The 25,129-nt window shown below is 48.2% G+C and overlaps 2 protein-coding genes across 5 annotated transcripts; one reads left to right on the plus strand and one right to left on the minus strand.

Annotated features, from left to right (window-relative positions):
- Positions 1-1,356: 1,356 nt before the first annotated feature.
- On the minus strand, positions 1,357-13,757 carry eeig1a (estrogen-induced osteoclastogenesis regulator 1a). Of its 4 annotated transcripts, XR_005898020.2 has the most exons (12): positions 13,086-13,757; positions 6,700-6,820; positions 6,156-6,185; positions 5,279-5,395; positions 4,878-4,924; positions 4,530-4,678; positions 3,876-3,992; positions 3,489-3,684; positions 3,296-3,417; positions 3,152-3,221; positions 2,926-3,026; positions 1,357-2,703 (listed from the first exon to the last, which is right to left on the minus strand). XR_005898020.2 is itself a non-coding variant. In XM_029160236.3 (11 exons), exons 1-11 carry the CDS (start codon positions 13,226-13,228, stop codon positions 2,981-2,983), a joined length of 1,158 nt encoding a protein of 385 aa, XP_029016069.1. In that variant the 5' UTR covers positions 13,229-13,755; the 3' UTR covers positions 1,357-2,980. The 4 variants fall into 4 exon arrangements, 3 of the variants coding, with proteins under 3 accessions (XP_029016069.1, XP_040928024.1, XP_040928025.1); XM_029160236.3 differs by having other exon boundaries at positions 1,357-3,026; positions 13,086-13,755; XM_041072090.2 differs by lacking the exon at positions 13,086-13,757 and adding an exon at positions 8,772-9,422 and having other exon boundaries at positions 1,357-3,026.
- Positions 13,758-18,258: 4,501 nt separating this feature from the next.
- slc25a25a (solute carrier family 25 member 25a) lies at positions 18,259-24,561 on the plus strand. Its single transcript, XM_029160235.3, has 10 exons — positions 18,259-18,545; positions 19,981-20,107; positions 20,219-20,306; positions 20,388-20,499; positions 21,657-21,815; positions 22,332-22,484; positions 22,563-22,670; positions 22,755-22,922; positions 22,999-23,149; positions 23,279-24,561. The coding sequence occupies exons 1-10, from the start codon at positions 18,384-18,386 to the stop codon at positions 23,461-23,463; spliced, it is 1,413 nt and encodes a 470-aa protein (XP_029016068.1). The 5' UTR covers positions 18,259-18,383; the 3' UTR covers positions 23,464-24,561.
- Positions 24,562-25,129: the final 568 nt, after the last annotated feature.

The raw sequence follows: 25,129 nt of genomic DNA on the forward strand, positions 1-25,129 counted from the left end.
ATAGTTACCGTCCATCGACTGGTCACAGAAAAGCAGGGCGGAACCGCCTGCATTACTGCTGATCAGCAGCTGGAGAAACGCAGCCTTTTCTGCTCCAGATGTTTGTGTACAAGGCCACAAATTCCCCCGAGAAGACTTCAGCTCCGTCGATGTCTCTTTTAGCCTCCACGGATCATTTGCATGGGCGGAAAACACTGCTCAAGATCAAAGACCCCGGTCGCCCCCGGCAACAAGGCGAGTCCAAACGTCTCATTAACCTGAAGACAACATCCTTTTACCCGACTGTAAAAAAGGACCAGAAATCAACGTGTTGGTCTTCAGGTGATTAAAGGTCTGACTCTGTTCAGATGAACAGGGTAACGGACCGCCTGCAGAACTCTGGGACAGACGTCTGTCCAGCGGTTCAACAAGCAGCGTGTATTAGGCTGAATGCCGTATTGTGAGGGACAGCTTTGCTTTTAGAGCAGTATATGAAAAATGTATATGATCTTCTTGATTAATGGTTCAGTGTTTTGTTTAATGAGAAAACCTTTAATAGTCCCACAGTGGGGAAATTAGTTTTAGTTTTTAGTTAATACTTAATATGTGTGATGTCGCTGCGCTGGTGGACAGGTTGAGTTTTTGTGTTGGGTGTGTGTGTGTGTGTGTGTGGGGGGGGGGGGGTCAGACGTCTGATGTGTGTCTGTGTGAAAACACTGGACCCACCAACATGCATCAGTTTGAAGAAACCAGGCTCTGACCTGAAGCCATGAGGGCCCAGGTCCATAACGACAGGCTCATTGTGACTCTGCATCGTCTGGGCTTCGGCTCCAGGACTGAAATGTTGATGAGCTTCAGCGAACAGTTCACGTCTCAACTGAGGCATTGGACTCGTTTTAATGTTAACTGCCATGCTTTGTTTCGGGCCTCAGATGTCTCAACTACTGATAATTCAATTTACAGAAGTCGACGTGGACTCATGGACGGTCACAACCCGGTCACCAGCGGACACACAAAACCGTGATGGGGCAACAGTTTACGCATCTTTAGGCATTACACACGCAATGACCACTTTATTAGGAACACCTATACGCTTGATTGAGTCCAACGGAGCAGCTCTGACATTTACGGTCAGGTTCTAATTTTAGTTTAGGTCAAAGCTGGTTTTCATGTCTGAAGTCACAGTGGACGATGGCCTGCTGAATATCAGGACAGGCTTCTAATTATGATCACTGATCAGAGCAGAAACCAGAGCTCTAACACTCGTGTTAAAGGGCATCCAGCGTGCAGAGCGCCCTCTGCTGGAGGAACATGGCTCATGATGAGCGTTTGGAGATGATGAGAAGAGCTGCAATGATTCAAAACAAGACACCAAAATAAACTCAAGTGTTTTATTGTTTACAAATTATTTCTGCAGAAAGAAAATGAAGCAGCGATGAGAAGAACAGTTCTACTAAACTCAGGTTATACTAGCTTTGTTTAGAACTAACACAACAAAGCCGGAGGAGGAGAGTGTGCGTAGCTTAAAACCAACCCCCAAGAATACAACAAACATAAATAAATGCTTTAAATGGAAGCCAACGGCTGTGACTCTACGATCAGTGGTTCATCCCAAACGTGACAACGTGTGCTGGACTAAAGAACTGGTGGGAGCAGCTGGGATCCCCAGTGTAGTGTGACGACATCAAGTCTGATTCTGTGCCAAAAGGAACGCACATTAAAAGTCTTAAAAGCAGGCTTTTATTGTGAAAGGGACCAAAGATTCCGTCAAATGAATATGACTGGCTTTGACTCGAATTATTCGAGCACAGACTCTCCCCGACGTGCTCTGATCTGTGGTCTCGTTTTAGCAAACAGCAGAACTGTTCCCACAGAGAATCTTAGAACAGCCACGTTTCTTAAACCGTGAAGAAGAATGGCGTTTAATTCTATCAAACAGACAAACACGACTTTAAGTCTCTCCAGATTAAAATGCTCTGTGGGCATCAAAGCTGAACCGACCAGCCCGCTGGCTGCTGAGGTGAGGCCTCCGGGTCACTGCGGAACCTTTCCGCCTCCTGGATTTAGTGTCTTGGGTTTTTGTTTATCTGTAAACAAACCAGCCTAAAATGAAACACAAAACTAAAAACCAGTAGCTGCTCCACCAGGGGGCAGCAACCAGTAAAACCAGTCTGTCCAGATGTAGTGTTTGTGTGAAGGGCAGAGCCTCCAGAACCGCTGGGCCTAAAAACAACAGTGACACAAGTAACAAAGGGGAAAGGCCTTTCTCTCATCTCCATCATTAACACCTGCGGTGCTTTCGGGTCATTAAGAGAAACTTCTCAGGCACTAAGTGGTTCTGCAGCGTTTCCCCGATCAACAGGGAAACGGCAGGTTCAGGAAAACAGAAGGACCCCAGAGCGTTCCATGAATTGGACATCGGGTTAGTGTTGGAGCTGCTGGGGCAGCGGGCCGGGTCCATGACGGCTGGAGACAGGAAGTGGATTCTGTCCCCGTCGCTTCCTCTGAAGAGCTGTTCAAATGGCGCCGCTACAGGAACCTGACCTCATTAGCAGCAGCTGGGGCTTCATCCCGTCACTATCTGGCTCGAACGTCGTTTCATTACTCACATCAGAACGTTTTCCAGTGATGAAACAATGTTTCCACTGAATTTCACCAGACTCCAGCTCTCATCCACTGGGTCCTGCCTCAGTGAGTCATGGTGACATGACTCAGCACTGAAGGCTGAAAAGGCACAAACACAGAAAAGCCTGAGAAGAAATATAATGAGGTGGAAGGAGACAAGGAGCTCCATCTCTGCACGTTAGTGGCTCATCTCTAGTTACTGCATCACACTGGGGACGCAGACGACTCAGGTCCACCCTGGACTGAACCAGCGCACACCACGAACGCTCAGTCACAGAGCCCTTTCACATAAAGTGCAAACAGACAGGGTTCTCCCCTCACGGCGTCAGACCAGCTGAAGCTCCAGGAGAACCAGCAGACGGAGACGCCGCTCGCATTAGTGGCTCTCGATCACCACGGGCTCGTAGCCGCCGGCCGACACCCTGCAGGGAGGCAACACGAGGAGTCAGAGACCGGGGAGCAGCAGCACACGCCTTCAGAGGAACGCAGGAGGCGAGCAGTCCTGATCAGCAGAGGTTCTGCAGACAGAACCACAGCAGAGTCTCACCTGTTCCCCAGCCTGATGCCGCTGAGCGCCGTGGTTCCGTCTCTGCTGACGAACAGACGCAGGTTACTGTCTGGAAGCCACAAACACAGAGTCAGAGCTGCTGGGAAGCACGGGCCGCAACCTTCAGGTCGGCCTCCGCGCTACCTTCAGTGTTGTTGATATCGGCGAAGTTTTGGCTCTGGACGATTTTCTCCACCACGTCGTCAGCATCGATGCGCGTGTCGTTGACCCAGGAGGGGTGAGTCTCCACCGAGTCCTGCTTCCTCCTGAGAGACAAAGCCGGTACATTAGGACGGGACGCGTCCGGCTTCAGTCGGTCACACGTCCCCGTCTGTACCTGAGGGGCCTGTTAGGGGGGAGCACGGGTCGCGGCGGTCGTGGGGGCCTTTCCGGACGTCCAGCGTCCTTGTCTCCCTCTGCTGGCGTGTCGGCCGTGATGGCCAAGCCCCCAGAAGTGCTGCTTCCTGTTGAGGTGTTCCTGCGATGCGTGAGGTCCGACAGGCTGGAGGAGCAGGAGTGCTCGGTGCTGTAGCCTGCAGGACGAGAGCACAGAGAGGACACTTCATGCTAGAGCTCTGGGGACAGTTGGAGGTGGGACCGCAGCATCAGAACCATGGCTGTGCCTGCAGAGCAGCACCAAGAACTGAGCGTGCTGCGTTCAAGGTCAGGACAGAGCGTAGGTCATCGGTTGACACTGGGTCCAACAGGTTCTGCTGTGTGCTACCTGAGATCTTGCTGTGCTGGCTGGCGTAGCTGGAGTTACGAGAGTGACCAGACTGGAAAAGCTCTGCAGGACTGGGCTGGTTCTGGTTCTGGTTCACTTCAGATTCTTCAAGAAGACCTGGCACCAACAGAACAAAACACCGTTACTCTCCATGAGTTTAGTCTGCAGGTGAAGCAGCTGCTTTTGTAAACGTGTTTGTTGGTTGGACTCGTGGTTCTGAGTTCTCCCTCGTGGTTTTGGGCGGTTTCCTGTTGCTGCTGTCCAGGATGAAACCAAACCAGCTTCAGTTTAAACCAGACACAAACACTGTGTGGTTGGATCCAAACACAGAATCACTGCTCGACATGTTTCAAACACATCAGTCACTTCAGAATCTGCTCTAAACAAACTAAACTCCTTCAGCTGCTGCTTCGAGCACAGAACCGCTCCGTCGCTGTTTGTCTGATGGGCTCCAGCTGTTTACTCCGGCTCAGATCAGGCCGTCCTGGACTGTACGTGCTGTTCTAACTGTATCTGTTGATACACTGATGTGCAGCTACTGTTTCCTCCTCACATCTTTCCAGGTCAGAAGGCAGGAGGTCATACGTGATCTAAGCCTCTAGAAGGAAAGCGGTGCATGTTTTTTAAAGAGCTCTGCTCAGACGTGAGCTGCACCTGAGCTGACGATGGAGGGCCGGGCTTTGAGCGCCCGCCCCATGGAGACGCCTGCAGCTGGAGGCTCCGCGGTTCCCTCGCCCTTGCAGTCCAGCTGCAGGGCGTGTTCCTGTCCTGGGATGGAGATGGACTTCGCTGTGCTGGGAGCCCTGCGGGAGGAACGTGGTCAAAGCGCGAGTTAGCAGACGTTCTGGAGGGAGCTCCAGGAACCGAGAAGGAGCCTCAAGGAGCCACGCAATCAAAGTACAAAAGCTAAATGCGCATGAACAGGCCTTTAACAAGATGAAATCGAGTCGTATAGTTTTAATATGGCTTTCCAGGTTCTTAGATGTATTTATAGCTACTCACGTTTTAAAGCAGGGGTCTCCAGACAGGAGGGTCATCCCGATGATCACCTTTAACAAACCAGAGGACCGTCACTGACGTCTACATCAGCTGCACGTTTGTGTTTCTGACTCTCATGTTTCAGGACATTGACTGATCGTAAACTGAGTTTTCCTTCAACAGGAAACCAAAGCACTTGAACAAAGGTCCTTCACCAGCTGAGCCTCAACCTTTTCCACTCCTGTAACAGTAAAGTTGTGTAGTGGAAGCAAGCAGCAAAGGTCGAGGGTCAAAGTCTGAAGAGTTAATGATCCAACCGGCTTCAGGAGCAGGAAGCCACTCACTTGTACTCACAGCAGCCAGAACCCCCTGAACCAACTGGCTTCCTCTCTACGCCGCCCTGTGCTGCTCCCGTCTCCTCCTACCTTTAGTATGGAGTTGTCCTGCCGCGTGTTCTTGGTGTCGTAGCCCTCCAGCAGGCAGCAGCGCACGGTGGAGCCACAACCCGCAAACTCCGCCATGTTGAGGTCTGTGAAGCCCAGCTGAGGGTGAAGGAGAGGCTTCACTCAACATGTGAACATGTAACATGTGAATGCCAAATAGAAAGCTTTGAGCCAGCGGGCGTTCTGCACACCGGCCTCCGAGGTTTAACAAAGCCACATCACAGCAGCAGCGCAGACGAAACACGGCTACAGATAAAACTGAGTCAGGGAATGAATGAGACGGAAAAGCCGGGAACGACTCCACGCACACTTTGCTAAACGAGTCAAACGTCAAAGGTGAGCACAAAACGGGCCAGAACCAGGACTGCTGCCTGTTCCAACGAGCTGCTCGTCCTCATGCTGGTTCCATCACTGGTTCCATCACTGGTTCCAGTCCCACCTTCCTCACCGGGTTTCAGGATCTGGAGGCGCTTTCGTGTCCTGTGAATGAGCAGTGCCTCGAGGGGCCGCTTCCCATTCTTCATTCTCAGGACTTCCCTTCATTAACGGAGCCTGTTTTCATAGGTGAGTGTTTAAGGAAACCAAGTATATTTAGCAGAAGGAAATCTAAAAGGAGACGAAGCGCGAACAGAGGAAACGGTTCCTGTTGGGAAACGGCCTCGAAGCGGAGCTTTGTCTTGACGAGAGGTTTGACCTTGTTTCGTTCAAGACGTGACTCATCCTCGGAGCCGTCAATGTTACGGCAGAGGATGTTTTGCAAATTCCAGACGCACGGGAACACGAACCAGACACGATCCTTAAAAAGGGCAAACATTTACAGCAGGTGGCTTTAAGTTTGGAGACGTGTGACCGCTCCTACCTTCGAATAAGCTTTGCCTCCTTTGAGCTCCTGCAGAGAAAACAGGAAGACGGTCATGAACCCAGTGATCCAGCTTTAAATGACACACAACCACACAGGTAATGAAAGGCTTGTGCTGTTAGTTAGGCTAAGCGTGTGCGCATGTGTGCCTGTGTGCCTGTGTGTGTATGTGTGTATGTGTGTATGTGCGTGCGTGCGTGCGTGTGCCTGTGTGTGCGTGCGCCTGTGTGTGCGTGCGCCTGTGTGTGCGTGCGTGTGTGTGCGTGCGTGTGCCTGTGTGTGCGTGCGCCTGTGTGTGCGTGCGTGCGCCTGTGTGCGCGTGCGTGTGCCTGTGTGCGCGTGCGCCTGTGTGCGCGTGCGTGTGTGTGCGTGCGTGCGTGTGCCTGTGTGTGCGTGCGCCTGTGTGTGCGTGCGTGCGTGTGCCTGTGTGTGCGTGCGCCTGTGTGTGCGTGCGTGCGCCTGTGTGTGCGTGCGTGTGCCTGTGTGTGCGTGCGTGCGTGTGCCTGTGTGTGCGTGTGCCTGTGTGCGCGCGCGTGCGTCTGACCTTCCTCACGGACAGCCTGCACACAGACGGGTCCAGGACGCCCGTGTGGGGGTTGGCGCTCAGCTTGGACACGAAGGTGAACCTCTTCCTCCAGCGAACACAGTTTTCCTCAACTTCCTCTCTGCAAGAAGAAAGCAGAGTCAGAGCCTGTTCACTCAGACGGGTGTCTGTAATTATGATTTCTGACGTTTGCTGACAGTAACAGTGTATTTATACAGCACATAAACCATCGAGTCATGCCTCCAAACATCTCTTGACATTTAAGTGTCCTACCACAGGTTTCTATATAAAGAGCCTTTAAGTGACTGAGCAGAGTCGAGGTTTCTCTTCAACGTGTCAAAGAAGCTCCTCAGCTTCGCCCTAAAAGTGACTAGTTCCAGTTGAGCATTTTGATGATGTTGAACTCAATCTAACATCATTCGATTTGGTAGAAGATGTTGACAAGAAAGATATTAAGGTCAAGGTTTCATTTAGGCCACAGCCTCAATGTTTCCCATCAATCACTAAAAAATGAAAGGTCAAAGGTCACTAAACTCAGGTCCATCATTCTTGAACGTGACATCACAGGAATGTTTAGAAGAACATCTTCAAATAGAAGGAGAACGTCACAGTCAGATTCTAGAGGCTGGAGTTCAAAGGTCAAGGTCACATCGGCCTCATCTGTCACAAACGTCCACTTGGACTCTAGAACTCACCCTCTCACCCCGTTATCACCATCTCGTGGCTTCTTATGCTCCTTCGAACACCTTTATATAAACTTTTTTCCATTTGGCCGACGCTGAGGCCCAGCTCTTATCAGGACGTCACGGCACCGGCCGGCTGCTGCAGGGCCCGTTTCCAAAGCACATTCCTCAGTCCAGATGGTTTTGTTCAGGCTCCATGGAAACCTCACGCGGCTCCGAGCAGCTCAGGGCTCAGCTCGTGTTCTCCGTCTCACCTGCAGCCACTTCATTCTCACAGGTTTAACAGAATCAAAGCTCCGGTCTGTTCATGCCGATTATCACAAAACAACACAACTCTGCTCAAGACACAGGGACGCGAGGTCTGGATGAAGAAGGAAAAAACTACGTTACGAGAAGAGTCTTGGAAACCAAACATGTTACATGCACTTATTCTCAGTTACACTTGTTTTTGTAAAGCAGCTGATGCCATAACGTCAACCTGATAATAATGATGATGAAACATGAAAACAAACAAAGGGTAGAATCATTCAGCCACTAGAAACTAGTCACCAGTAAACAGCGTTTCGGGCAGAGCTGCTCTTTCTCCTCCTATAAACTAAATGTCAACGCGGGCGTCTGGAAGCGTGTGTTCAACGTATCGTCTGGAGGACGTGGAACGTTGGAGAACGCTGTGGAAAAACTGCAGACACTTAACCAGGTCTGGACACGTGACCCCACGCTCGCTCATGCAAACACACACACACACACACACACACACACACACACACACACACACACACACACACACACACACACACACACACACACACACACACACACACACACACACAGCGGCAACGCCTGCAGAGGGAAGCAACAACAAAGGCCTCATTGTGCGACGGCCCACGCTCTCGTCCTTCAGGCGAATCCTTTCATCGTGTTGTGCAGTAAAAGTGCTGGGACTTGTTACCAAACAATCTGCAACATCTGAAACTGACTGAAACCTGATGTTTCCCACATTCAGCCATGAAGCCGTAAACAACGGAGACTTTCCACTGTTAAACATTCACTCAGGATGTTGATGGAGACCGTTGGTGTCACATCCAATGCTGCAGGTGGATCAGGAGAGAACGAAGGAGAGCTCAGGTCCACGGAGACCAGCAGGAACCAGTCAAACAGAACCCATGAGACGAGGAGCAGAACGGTTCCGTCGTTCAGTCTCAAACCACTCGTCTCTCACTACAGTCCACATTTTAGTTTAGATCTTAGGAATTTCAATTGTTGCTTTCTGAGTATGAGCAGAGTTGAGGCTTTCATCTGTTTGAGATACTTTGCATTCTTCTTTCTGTTCATTCTGCTCGTTAAATATAAAGTCGCGTATTATTTCTACGTTGAAGTGAGTAAACAAACCTTTGCTCGCGTGACATCTGCTAATCAGCTGCTCCTGCTGCTGGAAAAGCTTCCATAATGAAAAAAAAACAAGGGAATCTCATGTGCTGAGCTGAACTTACAGGAACTGGGATCGGGTTTGTTTGGACCTTCGCTCTGCTGCCAGGATGAGCAGAACCTGCTTCCTGGTTTCGGCACACGTTCGTATGTTTAAACCAACGGCAGCAACTGCAACCCAGAAACCTTCAAACAAGCTGTTGTTGCTCTTTAAACACGGAGCCTGTGATGCGAGCTGCCCTCCACAGGACCCCAGCGTGTGATGACTCAACGCGTCAGTAATGCAGTGTGGGCCCTTATCTCCCATCCTGGACGCGCGGCTCCTGGGGCCGACGCAGAAACACAAACCGGGTCGCAGATAAACGGCCGCGAGCGGAGCGCTGAGGAAGCAGACGGATCCTGCACTGCAGCGGGGGACCGGGAGGATGTTCCTGGACCCGAGGGGTCAGCGGGTCGGTCCCGCTGCCGTCACCTTCAAACAAACACAGCCTGTGAGCCGGCTGTTCACTCAGCAGCTTTCAGATTCACTGACAGACCCTGAAGTGCAGCAGAAAACAAGATGCATCATGGGAAATGTCCGTAACCGTGTAAGAAGTTTCACAACTGGTCCAGAATTTAGTAAAGGCATAAACCTCCTAAATGTGTGTGTGTGTGTGTGTGTGTGTGTGTGTGTGTGTGTGTGTGTGTGTGTGTGTGTGTGTGTGTGTGTGTGTGATTAGTGACTGGAGTTTTAATGTAAACCCTCACACACTGGGCTTCAGCTTCAACAGAACCGTGCTTCCTGAGGTAAATGGACCTGGACCTGATGACTGGAAGCAGCTGTGATCCAAGTGATTCTCCTCTGATGTGGAGCAGAACGGCCCAGTAGCGTCAGTCACCAGCCGTGAGGTCCAACGAGGACGGAAAAGGAAACGCAGGAGCGTCAACATGATCAGACTCTGAGAAAGAGGCTGCGAGAATTAATCCAACTTCCCAGAGGAGGTCACACTAACGGTTCTGTAGCAGAGGAGCCGTCACAACGGCTGGAAAAGTGTGGGCAAAACAGAAAACAGCTGTTAGAAAGTGGTTTGTCTCCTTCAGCAGGTAAAAGGAGCAGCGCGTCACAGCAGGGGGTCCGACGAGGTCATGGACCAGCGTCTGGCACAGAACCTGCATCGCACCGACACAAGTCCTCAAACAACTGGTCCACAGCGGACCCGGCCTGGACCGCTGCAATCCAGACTGGATCTGCTGCTGTCTGGTTGTGATCCACCACCTAAAGGCTGCAGCAGAGGAGCGATCAGAGCCGGACACAGACGGACCCAAACCCAAATCAGGTCCAGTCCTTCAACACATCCTTCCAGTTTCTCTAGTTCAGCTTGAAGGATTCTTCCATTTTGGACTAATATTGACCTAAGTTAAACATCATGAACACATGAATCCCTCTGCTCCAGTGCTCCTGATCATAATCAACTAATCATGAAACCAGATCTGTTGCACAATGAAGACATGTTTTCGCTCAGCGGAGACGAAGCATCTGGATCCAGGCCTGAGGTAAATTACTAGCTTCTATGGAAACACGTGTCAGGTCATAACAGAGTTTCAGATTCCCTGACACATAAAAGCTGGGATCAGCTGATCGCGTCTCCTCCCTGTTCAACAGCAGCTTTTCACTCAAAGCACGACTCGGAGCGCGTTCCTTTGGTTCCACGCTGCTACTGCGCCCGTTTGGGCTCAGATCAGAGGAGACAGATGAGGGTTGCACAGGCCCAAACGAGGGCGACTCCCACGGCTGCACGTGTGCGAGACACGTGAGCAGAATCCATCACGGTCCCAGAACCGAGTCCGGGGCCATGCAGCGGTTCTGGGTGGGAACCTCCTCTCTCTACGGGCGTTCTACTAGAAGACAGTTTCAACACAGATGAGGAGACGTAGAGAACATGAGACCATTCTCCACCCACGGGTCCAGAACCTTCCTTCTGGGAGGAACCGGGGCGTGTTTGCACTGAAGCGGACTCCAACAGGTCCGACTCCGTGCAGGTGAGGGTGTGTCACAAGCTGCAACGTCAGCGGCCTCCACACAAACAAAGTCCACGTCAGGAGAACAAGGACGAGCTGCTTCACTGCGTGGGTCAGACAAACATGTGTGGGTTCCACACACGGAACCGCGTCACACACAAACACGTGCAGATCGCATTCAATGAGGTTTTATGACTGTAGAGTCAAAGAAAAAACAGCTTTTGTTTGTCTCCAGACTTTTCTGGAGTTCTTTGTTTCATCTTCAGTCTTCCACCGACTCCTGTGACGATTGTGGTTGTGAATAGCAGAACCAGGCTGGTGGCGGGTCATCAGAACCAGAACCAGCATCCGCTAAAAGTCCAAACACCAGAACGAAGCGAGATCGTGCTGCTAAAAGCTGAACTGATGCAGCAGTGAAAGTCGTGTTTTTCTGCCAAGTCACGATGAACAACATCTGGATTCTAACGCTGCACAAAGTGAAAACACACAGTCCATTAGGAAAGAGGAGGTTGAGCAGAGCTGCCCGGATCCACTGGAGGCTTTCCAGCGCCGATACCGCGCCTGCTGATACCACTAAACCTGTCGGACACCTAAACTGGGAGGCTGTGATGTGAAGACAAGAACAGACCGGGTCTGAGCTCGGACTCATACAGAGACGCCAGATGATCAGTGTGAACAGCTCAACAAGCCTCTGCATCATGTCATCATCATCATCATCATCATCATCATCATCATCATCCTCCTTCCTGACACACAGCCCACACGCAGCACCAGCGTTCCTCAGACCGGGCTGATTAGACGCTCAGCCTCCATCATATCAGCTCACAGCATGTGACCGCTGGCGGCGCCGAGCCAACCGGGCCGTACAAAGAGCGGGTCTGTGACATAACGCTGACCCGTGTCCCCGCAGAGCGAGCCTCCCTGCGCCGTCGCCCGCTCCTCTGAGGGCGCCTTGTTTTCAGGCACAGAGATGATGATAAGGGGGCGAGGGAGGGAGGACATCTGAGCCGTTACATAACCTCAGGAGAGGAGCAGAACCGGGCCTCGGACCTCGCCGTCCCTGCGGGCACAATGCGCCCTGTTATGAGGCTGCAGAGAGAAGCTGATCTGAGGACGTGACACAACAGCACAACAAGCACCGCGTTCCCTTCTCTGAGCAGAGAGGCGGCGGCGGCGGCGGCGGCTTCTCCCACGCCTTCAAACACCTCGCTGAAGCGTGAGGGACATCAGTGAGTTCAACAGAACTTCCAGCTTCCAGCCGTCCTCCACCAGGAAACCTGCAAACTGCCAGGCCGACGTCTGGAAACCTCCCATCGGTCAAATTACTATCAGACAAAATCAGCTGGAGGCGCAGACGCGCGCTCCCGCGTGACGCGTCAGCTTTTCCCCGAGGTTCGTCTCCGTCATCGCATCATCTGTGCCTGAAAGAAGCTCAAAGTTCAGACCGCAGTTACAACATGCTCCGAGGAGAAACCCGACCCCATCATCAGTCGGCCGTGAGAACGCACGAGGGAGCGTTCTCCAACATACGTGTCAGTCAGCACACGGATCCAACGCTCACAGGCCTGAACACGATCCAGTAAAAAGGAGGAAGTTCTGCAGCCTCTGTACGACCCAGCTGCAAACGGGCCTCAGAACCAAAGCTCCACGTCTGTCAGACGTCCCAAACAAGTCTGCTTCCACCTGGAAACTCCCCCAGGGTTCATGCAGACTAACAAGGTCAAAGGTCAAACGGACTCCTCTCCACTCCCCAGCAAACATCAACGCTGACACGCGAGTCACAGGAAAGCCAAGATGAAGGTTATTGATCTTATCCGGGTCCACGAGTGACGCAAGCATAAAGATGAAATCTACAGCGAGTCAAAACGCCAAAGCTTCGCTTTGGTGGCGTTTAGTCCGTTAACCTCCATTGAGCAGCCTCAAAAAGGTCAAGACTCATCACAGACGGCAGGAATTCAATGACGCGCAGTTCTGAAGAAAATGTCTGCGCAATAGTTGCATTATTACAGTTGCTAATCTAAGATCCTTTAATTTAGCATTCAACAAACACACAAGAGCCGCTAAGTGGTTCCACTGCGTAAAACCAACAGACTCACAGCAAATAGCATAAAAACGCAGCAGCACAGACTTCAGTGGAAAAAACACTGAAAAACACTTGAATTGGCTTCAGCAGGCAAGATGTCATTAAACGCATCGTTCAGAGAACGCGGCCTTTAAACGCCACGTAGAGACGCTTTTCACGTGTTTAGGGAGTTTAACTAAGCGTTTGCGCCGTTTCACCTGGACGACGTAGCGACGAAGTCTCCGTCGAGCAGCCGCAGTTTGCAGAACAGAACCCCGTTGACGAACGGCACCGCCGTCAGCTCCTCCAGCGTCAGGTGCGTCTGGAACTTGAATTTCTTCTTTTTCACGAAGAACGCCATAGCTCAGCGGCCTCTGGAGCGAACGAGCGAGCCACGGGCGACGGTGAAACGGGCCGAACCGAGTCCGTGGGCTCAGGCGAAGTGCGCTTCTTCAGGCGACGCAGCGCAGAAACCTGGAACGCAACGGGCACGAAGGGGCGAACCGAGAGCTTTGGGCTGTAAGTGGACGCCAAGACCGACCTGGACACATGGCGGTTCCTTTGGGTTCGGCCTGCAGCGGTTCGACAACATACAAGGACAGAAAAACGCTTCAGCTCCTTTTCGTTCGAGGACGAACTTTAGGGGCGTCAAGCTAATGGGAACGACAACACATGACTTCCGTTTAGGCTCTTTCAGAACAAAACCAACATAACGTTAAGGGTCAAAACGCTTCACGTTGACGACAACTTTACAGACTAATGAAACTGGACCAATGACTTAAATCAGTAACTTAAATGTAAATGATTACTAAGAGCTTTTCTGAATTGGTGGTGGCCTCAGCCATCTTTTATGGAAGAGACTGGAGAAGAGGAAGAGAGACGATGCCCCTGGACTGGAGGAGGAGGGGGAGGAAGGCAGCAACGCTGTCATCTGCGCTCACAGTGACAGACTGTTTGCTCAAAGTGCCTGAAGGAGCGACACTGGAAGTCCTTTCTCCTGACTCTACAATCAGAGCTGCTCCCACTGAACCACTGGACTCTAAACATGTTATGCAATCATTTTTTTCTTTTTTATAGTGCAATAACCCATGCTAGACATTTTTATGTACATAATGTGACTTATATGTTTATTATTCTTATGATTAGTATATACTGAAGTATTATTATTATACTGGTACTATTTCTCTGCTGTACTGCTGCTGTAATGAGGAAATTTCCCACTCTGTGGGACAATTATCTCATCTCATAGACTGAAGCTTTTATTCTCTAGTTCAAGATTGAAGATTCAAGTTAAAAAAAAACTTCTATAATCCCAGAGGAATAATTATTTTGTACACTTTGATCGCTGTCACGGTAACGAGCGCCAACAAGAAGGTAGGGAGATTAAAATAAGAACGCTAACACATCTACACACTCACATCTAATTAGTAGCTAGTTTTATTATACATGTGATTGCATGGATGAAGATTAACCCTCACAGAGGAGCAGTTGTACAGGCTGATGGCACCGGTAGGAAGGATCTCCAGTGGCGTTCTGTGGAGAACCTGATACTGATCAGCCTCTGGCTGAAGGTTCTATAATGATGATACCATAGTAATTCTAATAACTAGTTCTACCTAATGATGTTGTATTTTAAACAGCAACCTTAAAGACTGTAAACCTGGTTTGGCTCTTAGATCCTTTGATCTGCTGGTGAAACCTCGGGTCAGGACCTCACACAGTGAGGCTGTTTTGGAACAATCACAATTGGACCCAGTGATGATGTTAAATCATAAAGTCAAAGCTCTCGTCTGAAACGTTGTGTGTTACGTTCTGTTTTGTCAGCTCATTTACATTGTGTGTTTTATTTTTAGTTCATGAGCTTTAGTTCCTTTTATATTATTTTGGTCATCTAGTCGCAGTGTTGAAAACAACAGACATAGTTTTCTTTCCTGTAATTTGGTTCCGGGTTGTAATGCTTATTGTTTTTCATGCTGCCTTTATGTGCTAAACGTGCTGTGTAAATGAAGCTACTCAGCACTCTGTGCTGTTACTTGACTCGTTGTCTCTCCATTGACGCTGCAGCCTCTGATGTGAAACAGCGACACCGCGTGGCCGCAGGCCGCAGCGCAGCTCACGGACCTTCAGGCACAGAAACAAAATGTCTCGATGCAATTTCCTATGTTAGAAACTGCTTCAGAATCTACAGTACAACACATTGTCTTCACTGCTTTAGGCACATGTTATTTGGTTTGAATGCATGTCGGTTTTAAAGATACAGCCATTGTTGAACTTGAACGGATAAACTAGAAAAACCCACCATGAAAGAAACGTCACTTGTGTTGTTGTTTTGATGGAGCTGGACGACTCCCGAAGAAGCTGTGAATCTGTTTGTCATTCACTCTGGAACTCTGGTATCCCACTACTGTAGTATTAGTAATACTAATACTAAATTAGTAATACAGTAATTCACAAGGATAAAATTAAAGGACTACAGTCAACACGTGATTAAATTAGAGCTTTCAAATACATGACAGGAAATAAAATACAATTTGAAACATCTGTTTCCTAATTGGAAACACCTCAAACACAAGCTGATGTCTCTGACGTTCAGCCAACAGAGAGCAGCAGAGACCTGAAGGAAATCTCCTGCTGTTTATATGTGAGAGAAAGCACATGCTCAAGATTTGATCAACTAAAGTCCTGGGAAAGCGACACTTTACCTTAAAGTATTTACCTTAAGCTTTACATTGTAGGCTGATTTTAATAGACTCTTCATTCTTTTTATTAATCTACAGTTGTGTTGTTCTGTACATGGTCCACTGGCTTCAGATGACTTTAATTGGTGGTGTCTGAATAAATTCACTGCCAGTGGTGAGTTTGTATTTGTGTTATTCTCCCAATATACTAACGACTGACACCACCTGCAGGCGTTGGTTTTCTTCTGAGTCTGGATGCACCTACTTCACTCCGTTGGCTGCAACATGAAGAGTCTGGATGTCGTCTCTTTATCAGGACGAGTTTAATGATTGAAGACAGGGAACATGCTGTTAAATTTGTGACCCAATAATAGCCCATCAGCCACTAAAACCCTATAAAGCGTAATCCAGCTGTTAAACTGCCGCGTTACTGTGTCTGTGTGAGACACAGGTGAAGGGTCCACCTGTCACCTGGATTCAGATCCGCCGTGGCCTGTTGATCTGGACCTGCTGGATCCTGTTTGTGCTGTAACACGTATGGTAGACTCTGCTGTGACGCACACAGAACAACAGCGGCATGTTTGTGTTCCCACTGGACTTTACCTGCTGAGTTAGCGAGCTGCACAAACGCCGTAAACACGGTCAGATCTGTGATTATCACTTTGTCACCGCTTTAGTCCACAGCAAAAACACACCGACAGAAATAGAGTTGGTTCTAAAGGCCACGCGGAGAATCCTATAGGCCTGAAAACAGTGCAAACATATCGCTTTTCTGTATCATCTGAAGCTTCTTGCTAGTTTGTTGTGACATCTGGGCTCGTGACAGAGATGAAGTCTAAACACGGAACAGTTTTACCTCTACTCTCCTACATTCACCAGCAGCTCTGTTCTGCAGCTGCATCCTCACTGCTAATAAGTATTAATAAACCACCTGCTTCTACAGAAAAGCTCTGCACAAGTTCAACAAAGTCAGAGTGTGTCAGAACCTGATTAATGTGAAACACGCTTCCATTTAAATGAAGTATTTTCACGGATTGACCTCAAGAGAAGCGCCGTCAAACGTGTAAACGCAGATGACACAGGCTTTAAAACAATGGCCTGGTGGGATCTCCTGAGCCCCTCGCTCACATTTAACATTTATGTTCAACTCTATTCAATACATTTTATCAGTAACTCTGTATGTTGTTGAGTGACTATTTATGTATTTGTCCTAAATGAAGATGTGGAACTTCAGCTTGGGCAGAGAATCTGTCCTTATTTGAATATTGTGTTTATGTACTTATGCAACCTCTGGCCTCGAGTCAAGGTGTCCACGTTTCTTTGGCCGTCAGTGCACATCTCCACCTAGTGTGACATTTTAAAGTCATATTGAGAGTCCCTCATGTCCAACGGTGTCTGCCAGTCACAGCAGGCTGGTTTGAATGACACATGCAGTGCAGTGTGTTGTGTTGTGTGTAAACCCAGAGTGGGTCAGCTGACGGCCTCATGGCTGCAGCTCCTGGCGACTCCTCAGCTCCATTTTAGGCTTTTGGCGCTGCTCTCTGTCCCAGTTTATTTCTGCCACCTTCATCCGTCCAGTGAATCAGGCTCAGGATGACTTTTACAGGCTGGATCTGATGATAAGATGATGTAACAGTGTCTTCTGCAGAGAGAAAAACGCCAGAAAAAAAAACAAAGTGTGGTGAGGTGCAGAATGAGAACAAGACCCCTTTAGGTTTTTAGAAGCTGCAGGAATAAAAGATCTAGAGGTCAAATCTGCATAAAGTGTGTTTAGGTGCCAAGTGAAACATGAGGCAGGAACAACATAAGAACAAGCTGATTTAGCTTTTATTGATGGGGGAGCCTGTTCGGGTGAGTCTGCCTTTGTCCTGCAGGACAAATTCGCCATGAGAGTAAAGCCAGTTGTTTTATGTATGACACGTATTGTGATTGAGTTTGAGTTCACCTGGTTGCAAAACTAAACCAAACACGGTCATTTAGTAACAACGGACAAATCCCACTCTCTGGAATTTAAAGTAGTTTCTCAGGCAAAAACATTACAAATGAATTAAATGTTCTCAAACTTCATCCTCTTTGTTAATCACATATGACTGGATCGCCTACATGATTGATAACTGCTGTGGCTCTGAACCTGATGACAACATGCAACCTCATGCGTGAGGCAAAGACTAAAGCTGTTTATTTTGGAAACACGCAGGTCGTCGTGTTTTTAATGTCACTTCTCTTGCACGTCTAAGTGGAGCTGCTAAATGTCTTCAGTTTTTTTTACCTGTATTAATTTCTTTATCATAAATTCAGTTTATTGTTCTTCTGTTTGTTTAAGAAAAGCTAAAAAAGCTAAAGACTTGTCATTATTGACGTTATAAAGTTGTGTATTTGTTGTCGGTCACCTTGTGAATAGCAGTTTGTTGAGGCAACGCGTAAGGAGTTATCTGCGCATGTCTATTTAACAGTCGGTCCGTGTGGCCGCTTGTTCCGCGGTTCAAATGAAACAACAAAGAAGATTTGTCTCAATTTCACATGCAGAATGAAAAACGATGGATAATTGGAGAATTACCCCCCCCCCCCCCCCCCCCCCCCCCCCCCCCCCCATTCTTTACGCCTAAGAAGGCGGGGCCGGGTCGAGCCCTTCAATGGGCGGCGTCAGTGATTGGTCGGTAGTAAAATGACGTCAAATAGCCAATGTCGTAGATGTATTCCCGTAAGGGGCGTGACTTCGTTACACATTTAGAGCCTGCGTTTCTTTGCCGGCTTTTCAGTATCTCCTTAAGAAGCTGAGGTTGGCGGCGTGCTATTTATTTATTTATTGTAGTTTCTTTTAATTCTCCGGAGCCGAACATGCTCGGTCTGTGCCTTTACGTGCCCGTGTCTAACTCGGACCCCGTTGAAGTGGAGTATTTCGAATCTAACGGACTCCCGTCGGAGCTGAAGTCGCTCTTCAACAAGCTGAGTGTGTTGCTGCCGTCACAGGAGTTTTCGACCTACCAGAAATGGCGGAAGGTGAGACAAATTACGATCATCCGAAACTTTCCTGCTTTTCAATAAGCCCACCCGCGGTCCTTAGACCCACTCCGTTTATTCTGTACTGTGGCCGCCAGTGAATTCTGGGCGCCGGTAGCATTAGCATCGGTTAGCGAAGCCTAACGACTAGGCCGCAGAACTGTCCGGTCGTTGCGAGAAAATCTGGTTACCTGGAATTTCCGAGTGTTCTTTTAGTCTAAGACAATTTAACCTACATGTGTATGAAAATACAAACTTGCCGATTGACTGAGTTAGTTTACCGTGGAAAATTTTCAGTTCGCTGGAACCGGCGCGTCAGTCACGTGTACGAGAAATTCCACCCTAAAAAGGAATTCCTGCTATTTGCGCTGTAGAGGGTTTTTATGTCTGTGGTGAAAGCTGATTTTTAAACTTGTGAAATAAAATGACTAAAAAGACTAAAATTCAAATTTTGTTTTATGCGTAAAATTAGGTGTGCAATCTGCAAATGGTAAAAATCATATTTATTGTATTGCATGTTCTAGAGCTCTCCCTCAAATCATTGTGTAGAACACAAGCCTTAATTGGCTCAACGCCCCTGGTAATTATGTAAGTTCACATTCTTTAATGTCATATAAACACACATTGTCCTTTACTGCTGCTCGTCATCAGGTTTTTTAATGCTTGACTTTTTTCTCACAAACTGATGAATCACACCTGGTTTTGAAGTGATCTCATTTGTTGGTATTGGTTGGTACTTGAGGCAAGGTCAGATGTAAGAACACCTGAAATGCTTTACTGGTTTCTGACTTTGTTTTCACATTTCCAGTGAAAGGAGCAGTGACGCGAACCCCTGCAGAGGTTCCGTGTTGTGAATTCTTGGCCTGGGTGACCCTGCTGCAAGTCACTGTCATGCACTTGTGTGCGTGGTTGTAGGCTGCAGTGTTCTGAGGTGTTTCGTTGCAGTCATATGTCTGTGGACACCGGGTCGTGTATCAGGGCTGGCCCGTTAGTGTGCCAGTGTCCTCGTCTAGTTTTAGCTCAGGAGGTTTGAGCTTAGGTGAGATTAAAGCACTTGGCAGGTCAGCCAGTGTGAGGAGTTACTGCCCAATAGAGGAGATGCAAGCAATTCAAGAATTCAAAGGGTGCTGTGGTTGGCAAGTGGGTCATGAGCCTGTCCTGCAGGTACAACACGGGTCAGGACACGTCAAATTCTGTACAGTTGCGCTCATTCTTGGATCGTAACTGTACAGTTTTAAGTGTCTTTGTGCATCTATGAAGATGACTCATCTGCATACCACCGCAGCAAGTCATCTTGTCCCACAACCAGGAGTTCTTCCTGTGTAGACACTGGGAAAAAAACGCATTGTATTTGTAGCTTTGTGCTAATAAACTTATAGCTTTGAAAACCTTTATCTAACCTTCATTGGCATGACTTTTTTTCTTGCCTTTTCAGAAAACCTTACAAAGGGAAGAACATGACTCTGATGTCCAGCTGGAGTTTGAGGAGTTTGTTCATTATCTCCAGGACTATGAGAAAGACCTGAAGCTTGTGGTGAAAAGTCTCGACAAGAAGAATGCAGGTATGAGACTTAGGACCCAGCTGTGAGACCCTCTTTGACTTCATCTTTTGCTTTGTCAGCAATACAGCTATCACAGAGACCTGTTCTTACATTGTGTCTCTTCCTTTTTAGGCTGTGTTGGTCCCAAAGAGCTGGTGCAGTCTCTTCATGACCTTGGTGTGCATATCTCTCTGCAACATGCAGAGAAAGCCCTTAAAAGGTAAGTTCCTTACTTCGCTAAAGTCTGGCACTTTTTTTGATTGAGGTGCAGCTCTAAGTCGTGTGCTTTGTCTTTTTATAGCATGGATAAAAATGGAATGATAACAATCAGCAGCAGCGACTGGAGCAATTATCCGATGGTGGAAAAGACAGAGAACATTCCTGAGATCATCCTGTACTGGAAACACTCCACGGTCAGTTCTGTATTCATAGGCAAACTGTGAATCATTCGTCTTTGTTTCACTGTTTTACAGTAAAGAACAGTGTATAATGTAACGTCTGCGTGGGTCTTCAACTTTGATTTTCCCTGAAAGGCTTCATCACAGCCCATGCGTCAGCAATTAAGCCCTATTAGGCTGTGAAAGGAATTGTTCCCGTTGTAGAGGGATTATACTGGAAGGATTAGACAGTTTGTCTGACTGTTACGTAAAGGGAGAGCAGCGGTCATCCAGGGCAGGTGGAGGCTGAAGTAATGTAGCACAGCTCCCGCAGGAGGACAGCGTGATCTGGTGTGAGGAGTTATATCCATGCCCTTTCAGCTAATGAGCCCAGCAGATGCAGATTGGCACATTACACTTAGGATTCTGACCCAGGGCCAGGAATAGACCTAGAGCTGCCCCAGACAGGAGGCCCACGAAGGGCCGCCTGGCTGCTAATGAAACGTAAACCTGCCGGATCCTTTCAGGATGCAGAAAATGAAGCGTTTGGTGTTCGTTTCTGTTCCACAGCAGAGCCGGTGCTCGACCCTGGAACTTTCCACAAACCAGGAGGAGACTCCTGAATCCTGCTAATTAGGGCAGAGCAATAGGTTTTATGACCACGGTTATGTAACTGGGCCTAACTATTAAATAAATAGTTCCTTGGAATTTTTATGTAGCTCAGCAATACAAAATGTGAAGAATAATATAATAAAGCAACTTTTGTTACGAGGTCAGCAGAGTTGGCAGAGATCCACAAGTACAAGATTGGATCCATCCACTCTGCCCCTGACCCGTGTCACTACAAACCTATCTATACTGTCTGACTCATGTTCTCTGACCTTCATCTACCTGAACAAAAGTGTACAGCTCACATTTCAAAGTAGTGTTGTGTGTCTATTATTGACTGAATACTATTATAATCCGGAGCAATGCTGTAAAATCCGGTGCTCGGTGACACATAGCCGCATGGTTTGACCGTTGCTGTGGGAAAGGAGAATGATGACACACTGTCAAGCCATAGTCACGTGTTAAGCAAAGCTGTAGTTTTATCTATTTTACCTGGTGAGAATAAAAGGTTAATAAACATTGTAGTCTGTTGTTTCCTCCCAATCAATTTAGTTTCCTAAATTTATGCCCGTTGTTTTTGGCAGATATTTGATGTGGGTGAAAACCTGATGGTGCCTGATGAGTTCACCGTTGAGGAGAAGCAGACTGGGATGTGGTGGAGGCACCTGGTTGCAGGTGGCGTTGCTGGAGCTGTTTCCAGGACCTGCACCGCCCCCCTGGATAGACTCAAAGTCATGATGCAGGTAAGATGCCTGAACCAGCTTCTATTCATCTATTGCAGCAGGGTTTGAGTCTCGGGGCCCTGAGCATTCTGGGACTCACTGTCAGGAGACAGGCGAGGACTCTTATCTACCCTGATATCTGGGACACAGACTGTGCCAGTCGATACCTGAATATTTGCTCAAGTCCAAGTTGTGTAACTGTCATAAATGAGTTAATGATCCAGAGACGTGTGTAAGGGACTGTCTGAGCCAATGACTTGTACCCGTAGCCTTCACACCCTCGACTGCGTAATCCTCAGTCCTCAGTGGGACGAAGGTTAACTGTTCAGATTATGGATCTGTGTCAATGACCATGATGTGCGTCAGCTGATATGTGGAAAGTCGACTTTGGGTCAGAGGTGTCGACTTTGAGCCCTGATGACTTTTTAGATTATTCGCTTTGGATATTTTCCCAACAAATTAAATGAAACTTGCACCAGCTTGACTGGTTGGATCTCTGCCAGCTCAGACATGATCTGAATCCTATTCTTGTTTCAGGTTTATGGATCTCGAACGAACAACATGTGCATCATGAGTGGATTGATGCAGATGATCAAAGAGGGCGGCACAAGGTCACTGTGGAGAGGCAACGGCATCAACGTCATCAAAATCGCCCCCGAGTCGGCTCTGAAGTTCATGGCATACGAGCAGGTAGGACCGTGGCTCTGGCTTCGTTTACTGGCTGCTTTTCCTGATGTCCACTAACTCGTTTCCTACTGGCTTCTCTAGATTAAACGTCTGATCGGCACCGACAAGGAGGCGCTGACCATCTTGGAGCGCTTCGTTGCAGGTTCTCTGGCCGGAGTGATCGCCCAGAGTACCATCTACCCCATGGAGGTGACTGTCGGCTGTGGGCGTTGAAATTACTCGCTTCCAGGTGATTTCTAAGGGTCGCTGATGTTGTCTTTCCTCTGTTTCCAGGTTCTGAAAACCCGGCTTGCTCTGAGGACGACCGGGCAGTACTCTGGTATCTCAGACTGTGCAAAGCAGATTTTCAGGAGAGAAGGACTTGGAGCATTTTACAAAGGCTACGTCCCAAACATGCTGGGCATCATTCCCTACGCCGGCATCGACCTGGCCGTGTACGAGGTGAGCAGTGTTTCACTGTGAACAGAAGCTCAGCAATGTTTGTGTCTATCTCACGTCTTATCGTTCCCCTCCTCAGACTCTGAAGAACCGCTACTTGCAGCAGTACGGCACCAGCGGCTCTGAGCCCAGTGTGTTGGTCCTGTTGGCCTGCGGTACAGTCTCCAGCACCTGTGGTCAACTGTCCAGTTATCCTCTGGCTCTGATCCGAACCCGCATGCAAGCACAAGGTGAGAGTTCGGCTCTGAATGTCGCGTGTCAGTTCTTTGTTTTTTATTTATGTCGGATGTGGTGTGTGTATTGTTCACATACAGTAATGTTTGTTTTGTTTACACCTCTTTTATTTTCGTCTTTCACAGCTGTAACTCAGGGGAACCAGCAGGTCACCATGTCGGGTCTCTTCAGGCACATCTTGCAGACCGAGGGCCCGGCGGGGCTCTACAGAGGCCTGGCTCCCAACTTTCTGAAAGTCATCCCTGCCGTCAGCATCAGCTACGTGGTGTACGAGCACCTGAAAACGCAGCTGGGAGTCACATCGCGCTGAAACCCGTCCTCTTATTGACTCTAAGGCTCCTCCACCCCCTAACGTTACCACTACTGACCCCCCCACCCCCACTGCCACAGGGAATCCCAGGGAGCTTTAACGCCCCTCGGGGTTCGTGGAGTCTTCTCATTCTGTGAATGTCAGCTGACGAAATCTAAGAAGGGACACTGAAGGTTGGAGGCTGAGGTGGAGGATCTGGACTCTGTGAGCTCAGTCTGTCCGTGTGACTGCTGCTATTTATACTGAGGGGATGTGATCGAATGTAAATCAAGGACCAAAATTGTTTTGTTGCTGCTTGGTGTGAAACTGCAAACTTCAGTTAGTTTTTGCATCACCAGGACTTGAACCCTGCAGATTAAGCATTAATCAGCGTTTTATGCAGTTTTCTTCTGCCTGTAGAAGACATTGGAGGTTTTGCACATGTGGATGTGGGCTCTCACCCTGTGAATGGATGGCTTAGAACATTTCCTAAATGACTGTATGGTTTATTTATTTCCGTCCTATATTTATTATTTTATTGGGCGAAGACCTTTAATACTCAGCTGGTTGTATGATGCACATCACAAGTTGAATACAGTTCAATGTAATTGTCCTCACACGGTGCAGAAGTTTAGTTAAAATGCGTTGGGAGTCATCTGAATGTTGATGCTGCTTGTGTCTTAGCGCTTGGCTGTCAAACACTAAATGTAATTGTCAAGGTTGAGTTTGCTCTTGTGACTCGCTTCTGTAGCTTGGTTTCAGAAAGTGTGTGTGTGTGTGTGTGTGTGTGTGTGTGTGTGTGTGTGTGTGTGTGTGTGTGTGTGTGTGTGTGTGTGTGTGTGTGTGTGTGTGTGTGTGTGTGTGTGTGTGTGAGAGACAGTTCTCTAGTTGCCTTTTTCTGATAGAAGTAGAACTGTCTTAATGTTCACCTCAGGTTTAGGACAGAGTGTTTTCACATCTGCTCAGAGGACGAGGTCGTGAAAAACATGAGCAACATAATGCACTTTAACATATTCTGAAGGGCCTCTGAATGAATGTCCTTTATCCAGGTATTAATATTTAACTATAAAGAGTTTTAATGTTTTTAAAGGACCACAAATAAATGTCAATTCTTGGAAATGTTGTGGACTTGTTTCATTCTTCATGATTCATTTAGCAACGGGTCTGAGATCAGCTGGTGCGGTTAGTCGCATGTGAAGCAGACAGGTCCTAGAACTGGTGTGTCAGTGGGTCTGTGCATTGGTCTCCATGTGGAGTTAAACTGGACCCAGTTAAAGTCTAATGAGATAATAAAATTATAAAGAACAAGTCGCTGGAGGTCCTCATCATCCAGGTTGAATAGTCTAAAGGTTGAGTCACGTCAACTGTTTTTTTTCTTTTCAGTAAAAAACGTTTCACCACCTTCCAAGTGGCCTCTTCAAACTGAAGGAGACTCAACCTTCAGATTATATAGAACAAGCTCTGGGTGGTGGTAAAGCTGTGATGTCAGATCTCCCACATTGAGATGGGAGGTTTAGTTTAGTGTCTGTGTTGTAACGTCTGCAAAACTGAACCATCAAAGAAGCTCTGACTGTTTGATCCTGTGTAAAGAGCGTTTCAGTTTTATTTGTCAGCAGATGAACAGTTTGTTTATTAACTTCTACTGTAAAACTATTTGTTACGCAGTAAAGGAACTCAACAGTGGCCT

Source organism: Betta splendens, chromosome 9 (genome assembly GCF_900634795.4).
Source record: "Betta splendens chromosome 9, fBetSpl5.4, whole genome shotgun sequence".
Classification (NCBI taxonomy): domain Eukaryota; kingdom Metazoa; phylum Chordata; class Actinopteri; order Anabantiformes; family Osphronemidae; genus Betta; species Betta splendens.

Coding starts and splice junctions, on each gene's coding strand:
- eeig1a (XM_029160236.3), bottom strand. CDS start 13,228: ATGGCGTTCTTCGTGAAAAAGAAGAAATTCAAGTTCCAGACGCACCTG. Junction 5,396..6,155: donor GAGGCAAAGCTTATTCGAAG/GTAGGAGCGGTC, acceptor CTTCACCCTCAG/CTGGGCTTCACAGACCTCAA. Junction 3,027..3,151: donor GGCATCAGGCTGGGGAACAG/GTGAGACTCTGC, acceptor GCCTCCCTGCAG/GGTGTCGGCCGGCGGCTACG.
- slc25a25a (XM_029160235.3), top strand. CDS start 18,384: ATGCTCGGTCTGTGCCTTTACGTGCCCGTGTCTAACTCGGACCCCGTT. Junction 20,307..20,387: donor GCAGAGAAAGCCCTTAAAAG/GTAAGTTCCTTA, acceptor GTCTTTTTATAG/CATGGATAAAAATGGAATGA. Junction 23,150..23,278: donor AACCCGCATGCAAGCACAAG/GTGAGAGTTCGG, acceptor CGTCTTTCACAG/CTGTAACTCAGGGGAACCAG.